At 39.7% G+C, this 9797-nt stretch overlaps 1 protein-coding gene and 1 pseudogene across 1 annotated transcript in view; both read left to right on the top strand.

Annotated features, from left to right (window-relative positions):
* The window catches only part of Glce (glucuronic acid epimerase), a 67276-nt gene that overhangs the window by 51575 nt on the left and 5904 nt on the right, over positions 1-9797 (top strand). Inside the window, exons 3-4 of the mRNA XM_021206471.2 lie at positions 2929-3527; positions 4734-4979. Of these exons, the coding sequence (XP_021062130.1) occupies positions 2942-3527; positions 4734-4979 (832 nt within the window). The 5' untranslated portion in view covers positions 2929-2941. The remainder of the gene's footprint in view (positions 1-2928; positions 3528-4733; positions 4980-9797) is intronic.
* LOC110327539 lies at positions 3594-4405 on the top strand (annotated as a pseudogene).

Genomic DNA, 9797 nt, shown 5'->3' with positions numbered 1-9797 from the left:
TTCAACGCCCTCTTCTGGTGCGTCTGAAGACAGTGTACTCACATATATAAAATAAACAAATCTTTATTTTAAAAAAAAAAAAAAAAATTTGGAGCTGGTAAGACGGCTCAGTAGTTATAAGCACTTACTGCTCTTGCAGAGGACCTGGTTTGGAGTTCCAGCACCTGAATCAAGCATCTCACCCCTACCAGCTCTAGTTCCAAGGTATCCAGTACCCTCTTCTGGTCTCTGAGAGTACCTGCACACGACACATGGTGTACGAGAACATACATATAGGATAAATACATTTTAAAGTATATAAAGTTCATTTTCAGGCTTTCTCTCATAATATTTTTACATACGTGTGTATATATATGTGTGTGTGTGTATATATGTATGTGTACACACACATACACACATATTCAAATGAATTTTGTGGCAAGATTTGAGTCCCACTTCCAAAATAGCACATGCATGCAGAAATTCAAAGACCAGGAGAGAGCCAAACTTTTCTGGTCTCAAACATTTCAGATACTCAGCTTGTATTACATTCCCAGCTTTCTAGTTCTGTGTATATTTTCAGGACATGCACACATCTTTGCCTCCTTTCCTTTTTGATGTTCCACTGAACTAACATGGCTAGGGATCAGAAATGAATAGACTTAAGTGACTAAGTGGATGACAGTTGAACAGGCCCAGTTGTACCTTCTGTTTACTCCTACAGACTTCACTTGTTCCTGCTCTTGACTGCCTATAACTGGCTTAATTCCAGGTGAAACAACAGACAGACTTTCTATAGAGAAATTGGAAATGGCCAGGCTTCCAAAGCCATGTTTGTTCTGACAGTTAGAGGGGCTGCTGCTTTCCTGTTCTTCGCTAGAAGTGCTGCTGTTAGCACCTTCTGGCCCTCACCTCTGATAGCTCTCTCCACCCCCCATCCCTACAGTCTAGCCAAAAAGCAGACCATCTTCACAGTAATGGAGAGAATCTAATAAGAGGTCATCAGACATGTGAGGATAATGTCAGAAAAATAGGCAAGATAACCAGGAAAAATGCCAATGCAATAAACAGAAGTATCCACAGAGAACTTTATTTTTAAAAAGGAACTCTGTAACATGTAGAGAGCTACAAAGACCGTCGTACTTCCATTAAGCCACAGGAGGGCAAACTGTCAGATAGAACTTGCACATCTGGTACAGAAATAATCAGCCAGCATGAAAACTGGAATTCATAAGATGAACAAAAGTTCCTTAATGAAGTCTTTCATAGTGACAGCTATTGGACTGCACTCAAACTTTACCAGTAACCCTTACTATTTTAAGATTGTACAGTTCTGCCCTAAGACTTTGAAGCTAATCCGAACACAATCTACATCCTGCCAAACTGTTAAGGGTGGGAACAAAAGGGCTGGAGAGATGGCTCAGTGGATATGAGCTCTTCCATAGAACAATTCCCAGAACCCATATTAGATAGCTTACAACCACCTGTAACTCCAGCTGCAGGGAACCAGGCACTCTGGCCTCTGTAGGTACCCACACTCGTGCACATACCCATACAGAGCATATACACTTACAAATAATTAAAAATAAAGCTCAAAAAATGTTGGGGTTGCATTCAACTTAAGAAAAGAGGTCTAAAGCTTACCTTCTCTTGGAAGAAATTAGTGGATTATATATTCTCTATTAACTTTAACTGAAATTCATCATTTAATTTTTCATAAAATATTTTTATTTGGGCATTTGTTCCTTTTATCCTGCTTAAAAGGTATATTGCAGAGAAAGTGAGAAGAGATTACAAACAAAATAAGTAATTGTGGAATCATACTGCATATTAAATTACAGAGCAACTGTGGCAAACATAGACTATGCTTTACATCGTTTACTCTGAATAATCTCATGTTCCATACTTCACACATAGAACTAACACATAATTTCCCATGTTCCCCTGGGACCCCTTCATATCATCATAGCTGACTGATATGCCAATGGCCAACAGGGCCAACATCAGTGTCTTCTCCCTTCATAGTACTGGAATGGCATTATCTGGCTTAAATTTAAAAGTATTCTGACTGTTATATTGAAAATAGACTTGGGGATATAATACTAGGCATGGGTAGAAGAGGGCCAGTTTGGCTAGTGCTGAAGGTGAAAAGTGACCACAGCTTATAATTGTGACAGTAGTGAAGTTGGTCATTTGGGTCTCAAGTGAGCAACAAGGAATTAAAGGGTAAGTAGGTTGAAGAAGATCTGGATGAAGCTGTGAGCTTATTTGGCTTACAACTAAAGATGCCAGTTACTTGGGTTGACTCTTGGGTATATATGTCTCTGTAGTTACAGAGGAAATCTAACTTAGATAGAGAATTTGGGATACTCAGCATGCAAGTTCCAGTTAAGGCATGAGGCCTGGGTGAGATCATTCATAAATGAACAGAGATAAGGAAACTTACAGTCTAGGTCTAGAAGGCCTGCCAGCATGTAAGGGAGGAAGGGAGGCTCAGAACAGATTGAAGGGGAGCGGCCAGTGAGGGCCTTAAACCAGTTCTTTGGTCTTAACTTCTTTAATACTAGAACTGTAAGATGTTTCTTTTAAGACAGAGTTTCTCTGTGTGGCTCTGGCTGTCCTGGAACTCAACTCTGTAGAACAGACTGGCCTTGAACTCACAGAGATCTGCCTGCCTCTGCCTCCTGAGTGTTGCTTTAAGTTTAGGGGCATAGCAAACACTGTTGAGATACCAGAGGAACACTGAATGAAAATTTGGATATCTCTGCTTTAGGTTTGTGCTGAGCAGAGTGCCTCTTATCTTCACCTATGCTGAGAAGTTTGAGTTCATAATTTTGAACATGCATTTGATAAAATGTTCTGACTGCACATTGAATGAATATATTTTAAATGAACTTACCTTTAAAATGTCAGTAATAACTCTGCATGATTTTCTTCTTGCCTCCATAGGTATGGTCTGAATATGCGTTGTTTGGCAGCTCGGGTCAACTATAAGACTTTGATTATCATCTGTGCGCTATTCACTTTGGTCACAGTACTTTTGTGGAATAAGTGTTCCAGCGACAAAGCAATCCAGTTTCCTCGGCACTTGAGTAGTGGATTCAGAGTGGATGGATTAGAAAAAAGATCAGCAGCATCTGAAAGTAACCACTATGCCAACCACATAGCCAAACAGCAGTCAGAAGAGGCATTTCCTCAGGAACAACAGAAGGCACCCCCTGTTGTTGGGGGCTTCAATAACAATGGGGGAAGCAAGGTGTTAGGGCTCAAATATGAAGAGATTGACTGTCTCATAAACGATGAACACACAATTAAAGGGAGACGAGAGGGGAATGAAGTTTTTCTTCCATTCACTTGGGTAGAGAAATACTTTGATGTTTATGGAAAGGTGGTCCAGTATGATGGCTATGATCGATTTGAATTCTCTCATAGCTATTCCAAAGTCTATGCACAGAGGTCACCTTATCACCCTGACGGTGTGTTCATGTCCTTTGAAGGCTACAATGTGGAAGTCCGAGACAGAGTCAAATGTATAAGTGGAGTTGAAGGTAGGTATCTGTTTGCTGTACTTGGATTTTTCTAGCTTGATTATGTTAAGGACTAAGAAACTGAAAATGTTAGCTGTACACCACTATATCGCACAATGGGAAGAAACTTTCATAGTTGCTCTGTCTCAGCAAGTAGGAACAGGTAAACTGTAAACCTGTTGAAGCTTTCCAGTTGGTGTGAGGTAAGGGCAGCAGTTAAGACCAGACTGAATAAATAGGCTTATTCCATTAATCTGCCTCAGAGTCTCATTAGTGAGGTCAAGGTATAAAACTCTAGAAATTGTGCTTCAAAACAACATAGGTACTAGGCCAGGGATGTGGCTCCATGATACAGTGTTTGCCTAACATGTGCAAGGCCTGGAGTTTAGTCTCTGCTATCACAGAAACACATATATGTAGCAATAAAAACTGTGCTGATACAGGGATTAGGTGGGCAAGGAGTCCCAGGCTACTGGTAAGCTGTCTAGCACCTGAATTCTTTCTCCAAGTGTAATTCCCCAACATTAAATGTTTTATCACTTATCAAAGAAGAGTACCGGGTGACTGAGCTGGGGGAACCCAACAACACAGCTGTTGTGAGGACCACCATGATCAACATGCCCAGAGAGGTGTCTGTGCCTGATCATGTGGTCTGGTCCCTGTTCAATATACTCTTCTTCAACGCCTGCTGCCTGGGCTTCATTGCCTATGCCTACTCTGTGAAGCCCAGGGACAGGAAGATGGTGGGCAATGTGATCTATGCCTCCACTGCCAAGTGCCTGAATATCAGCTCCCTGATCTTCAGCATCCTTATGGTCATCATCTGCATCCTTTTCTCTACCACCTCTGTGGTAGTCTTTCAATCTTTTTCACAAAGAATGCCACATTCTGGATTCTAGCTGCCCTGTGCTCCACGGTCCACATCTGGCCCTCCCCCTAGGCTGAAGCCTTGACCCTTAACCCTATGCATATGCAAATGTTACTTCACATATCTGTCCACTGTGGATTCAATAAAGTGCATGTGGTGGCAAAAAAGAAAAAAAAGTGATTACAAAGACGTACAATAATGTACAATCAGAGAACAAAACACACCGCATTAAAGCAGAAAAAGAGCTTCAGAGTTGCAGATAACCCTAAAACATTCCCCAGAAGTGGAACAGTGAAGAGTGGTCCTCAGAATGACTCCTCTGTGTCTAGGTTTAGTGATCCGTTGTTTGTTTTTTATAGGTGTGCCATTATCTACACAGTGGGGGCCTCAAGGCTATTTCTACCCAATCCAGATTGCACAGTATGGGCTAAGTCATTACAGCAAGAATCTAACTGAGAAACCCCCTCACATAGAAGTATATGAGACAGCAGAAGACAGGGACAGAAACATCAGACCTAATGAATGGACTGTGCCCAAGGGCTGCTTCATGGCCAGTGTGGCTGACAAGTCTAGATCCACCAATGTTAAACAGTTTATTGCTCCAGGTGAGTTTCATGCTGTATATCTCTTTCATTTAAGTTGACCTAACAAACTGGGGTACCTTTAAATTTTTTTAATGTTTATTTATGTAGTAACAAGCCCTTTATGTTACATAAATAAATGATGTTATCTAAGTAAAATCCTCCAAAACGGAACTTGGGGGGAAAGTATTATGAAAAGGAGAATTTACTACCTGAAGAACCAAACTGTAGGGTGATACTACAATGCAGGTACAGCTATTGTGTGCATCCTGGGGTTAGTATACTCTAGAATGAAGTTCTTTGGTTTAGTCTTTGGTACTGGAATCTAGCCCAGGGTTTTGTACATACTAAGTAAGCATTCTTCCACTGAGCATCCTTGGGGTGTGTGGGTGTGTGTGTGTGTGTGTCCTAAGTTAAATTTTGTTTTAACTGCAAGAGACATCCTTTCCTTTCTTTGTCTATTTTTAACCAATAGAATTTTCTTTTTGTAAAGAAATTATAGCATTACCAAATAGGCCTGTTCTCAACCTGAATTTTGTTCATGCACTACATTATCTGAAACTTCATATAAAACCATTTTCATTAATAAAACCAAATTAACCTTATGCAACATTTCCCTTTTACTGAGACAGTCTCATTAATTAGTATGTAATGTATTTTCCTGTACTAATCAATATCCATGAGAACTAATGAGTCCATTACTTAAAAAGACAATGAAATAATCTTAGCACCTCAGGCTTAATCTAGATGATGAAATGTTGTCAGATGCAGAACTCATTCCTCCCCTGGAAACTGGAGTAGGTAAATAAGAGAAGTAAATAACAGCAGGTAAAAGGAAGAGGAGAGCGCCTTTGTATTTTGTATTTTGTTTTTGTTCTTTATTGGCAACAGAATGGAAAGCCATGTATAGATCTGCTTGTTCTACATTGACCTGAGTAATACATTTAGTAATGTTAATGCCGTACAAAGAAGGGATGATTTTTAGTTTTTATTGTAACTAGAACTTCTTTTCTCCCATGCCATTTGTGGTACTCCAGTGCATAGGATGTCATAGCGTATCATAAAATACCTACCATGGCTGGATGAAAGGTTATAAGGAAATGCTTAAGAATAGTTGTTTTATAACTAGGGAGGATTTACAGCAGGAAATTATTACATGAGGCAAAGGAATGTTTGGTTTTGGGTAAACCCAAGGAGTTTCATTTTATATTGATAGTGTTGTCTAGGTGTTGGTAGAAAACTGTACCCTTCATCCAGTCTCCTAGAATGTCTAGATGGTCTAATTCTGTCCTGTTGACAACGACAGATTTCATTAATGCCTTGCTGAATGTGAAGGTAGACTCACATATTATGCAATGAGGGATCTTCACCTTAGCCTCTGATTCATTCAGTGGTCAGTTGCTAGAGATAAACCACTTTTGGGGTAGTTTTAAGCACACAAAGAACTGTTGGCAGCCATGTTGTTAGAAGGATATACCTACTCAGTTGTTCCCTGTTGGTAAGTCTGTTAGCTGGGAATGGCATGTACATGTTATTGTGGGAGTTCCACTATAAGGGTGAGAGAGAATGATTGCAGCTCCATGAGAACTAGAATCAAGTAAGGTGGCATCACTGAAACATGGCTGTAAGGCTTGGAGATGGTTAGAAACTACAACTTGGTAGGAAACAATCCAAGGCATCATTGTTGAGAAGTTGAAACTTGGCTTAAAAGCATGGGTGTAAGCAAGCTAAAGCTCTGGGGAACCAGGGATTCTTCTTCCTGGTTTTTTAACCCCTGAAGGATTGCTTTGTCCAAGGGAACAAAATCATCTTGAGCAAAGAACTATTTTGTAAGCAAGCTGTGCCAGTGCACCTGTGTCCCCACACTTAGGAAGCAGAGCCAGAACAAGATGAGTGCTGGGGCAGCCTAGACTACATAGTGAGACCCTGCCTGAAAACAGTCACACTCTTGGTGCTGACCATCTATGTCTGCAACTTCTTATTCTTTATTTACTAAATAAGAATTTCCTTAAAGTTTATATATATGAATCTGTCTATTTATACAGATAGGTAGACAGACAGACAGACAGACAGACAGACAGACAGACAGAGTTGTGGCCCTAGCTGACCTCAAACTCACTATGTAGTTGAGGATGGGATGACCTTGAACTCCTAATCTCTTCTGCTTCTCTCCCAAAAGACAGCTACTGATTTGTTTGAGTTAATTTTATATTCTGCCACTTTGCTGGGAGTCACTTATGTATACTATCTTATCATCTGCAAATAGTGATACTTTGACTTCTTCCTTTCCAATTTGTATCCCCTTGATCTCCTCTTGTTGTCTAGTTGCTCTAGCTAGAACTTCCAAGTACTATATTGAGTAGATGGGGAAAGAGTGAGCAACCTTGTCTTGTCCCAGATTTTAGTGGGATTGCTTCTAGTTTTTCTCTGTTTAATTTGATTCCTGATCTCTCCAAGACTTTTAAATGAAGGGGTATTGTATTTTGTCAAAGGCTTTTCAGCATCTAATGAGATGACCATGTGGCTTTTTTCCTTGAGTTTGTTTATATCATGTATTATTACATTGAGGGATTTCTGTATATTGAACCATCCCTGCATCCCTGGGATGAAGTCTACTTGATTGTGGAGAATGATGGCTTTGATGTGTTCTTGAATTCAGTTTGCAAGAATTTTATTGGGTAGTTTTTGCATCAGTATTCATAAGTAAGATTGGTCTGAAGTTCTCTTTCTTTGTTGGAACTTTATGTGGTGTAGGTACCAGAGCAACTGTGGCTTCATAGAATGAATTAGGTAGTGTTCCTTGTTTTAATTTTTATGGAATAGTTTAAGGAGTGTTGGTATTAGGCCTTCTTTGAAGGTCTGGTAGAATTCTGCACTAAAGCCACCTGGTCCTGGGCTTCTTTTGCTTGGGAGGTTTTTCATGACTGTTTCTATTTCCTTAGAGGTTATGGGACTGTTTAGATAGGGTATCTGGTCTTGATTTAACTTTGGTATGTGGTATCTGTCTAGAAAAATCATCTAAATTTTAAAATTGAATGATCTAGAACCTCATGCTTGTAATTAGCTTTCCCAAAGCATTCTTTTCCTCCCATTTTCATGACCTCTCCTTCTTTCTCTCCTGTTTAGCTGTTTTCCCCCAGGCATCTGCTGATTACTTCTTCTCCCACCATTTTTCCTACCTCATCCAGGTTTGAGTAGGGCGGTTTTTCATCTGATGTAGTAAACACGTTGACAGTGACTGAATAAATGATAGTAGCTTTATGTAAGGAGACTGACTTAAAGACTGTTCTGTTTTCCTAGCTTTACTGAGTGTAATTGACAAATGAATGTGTATATATTTAGGGTGTACAATATGATGTTTTGAAGCAGGTACATGGTGAAAATTGGTTACCAGATTCAAGATAGGTAGTTTATACGGGGCTGGAATTTAACACCCATGACAGGTGGCTCACAGACACCTACAACTCTACTTCTAGGGATCTGGATCTGATGGCCTCTAGCCTCCCGTGGCACCTGCACTCACATACACAACCCAGATACAAATACATAATTACAAATAATAAAAGATGATTTACATATCCATTGCCTCATAGAGCTAGTGTGTATGTTGGTAAGAGTGTAGAAAATGTCAGCATATTTTAAGCATGTTATACATTATTATCTGTTGTTTGCCATGCTATATGTCATGCATCTGAAAGCTTATATTCTTTGGCTTCCATCTCCCTATTTCCTCCATTTTCTAGTTTCTGAATACACCATTCTGTTTCTATGAGTACAGCTTTCTTACTAATTACTTACAATATTTAATGCAATCAGAGTATAGTAGCAATATGCATGCCACATACAGTATCTACCTTTCTGTGACCAGTTTCATAAACATTAGCTCTCAGATAGCAGGTTTCTTTCTCTTTTACAATTGAAAATTACAAATACACATTATCCATTCACCTATTGCCACACACATGTTGTTTGCATGTCTTGGCTATTTCTACTAATCTTTCAGTGAACATGGGGTATTTGTCACCAGCATACCTCGTTGAGATAGTAATTTTTTCTCCTTTGGTAAGTGAAGATCCAGAAGTGGGATTACTGGTTCACCTGAGTTCTGGTTTTCGTTTGGGGAAACTTTATACAAATTGCTGTTGTAATGGCTGTACCAGTTTACATCATGCCTCAAAGTGCACAAAGATCCTTTTCCACCACATTTGCAGCAGACCTTGGTTAGTGTTTGTGCTTTTCTTGGCAATCCTAATATATGGTGGGTGTTGTTTTGCTATGGTTTTGTTTATACTTCCCTTGCATATACCCTGTGGCTGTTTGTAACTTTGGAGATTGCCACAAATTAGCTTAAGAATTCTTTCATTTATTGCTTTTGTTTTCTATTGAGTTCCTTATATATCATGGATATTAACTCCTTCTCAGATCTATAATGTGCAGATATTTCCTCCTGTTTTTTTTCCCCCCCACTTTTCATTTAGTTGATTGTTATACTTTTTTTTTCATTTTATTATTATTATTTTTTATTTTTTTATTATTATTTTCTTTATTTACATTTCAAATGCTATCCCGAAAGTTCCCTATACCCCCCCCACTCCCCTACCTACCCAGTCCCACTACTTGGCCCAGGCGTTCCCTTGTGCTGGGTCATAATAAAGTTTGCAAGACCAAGGGGCCTCTCTTCCCAGTGATGGCCAATTAGGCCATCTTCTGCTACATATGCAGCTAGAGACACAAGCTCAGGGAGTACTGGTTAGTTCATATTGTTGTTCCACCTACAGGGTAGCAGCCCCCTTCAGCTCCTTAGGTACTTTCTCTAGCTCCTCCATTGAGGACTCTGTGTTC

This window comes from Mus pahari, chromosome 10, assembly GCF_900095145.1.
Source record: "Mus pahari chromosome 10, PAHARI_EIJ_v1.1, whole genome shotgun sequence".
Lineage (NCBI taxonomy): Eukaryota > Metazoa > Chordata > Mammalia > Rodentia > Muridae > Mus > Mus pahari.
The sequence above is the reverse complement of the archived record's forward strand: the minus strand, read 5'-3'. Positions and strand labels throughout refer to the sequence as shown.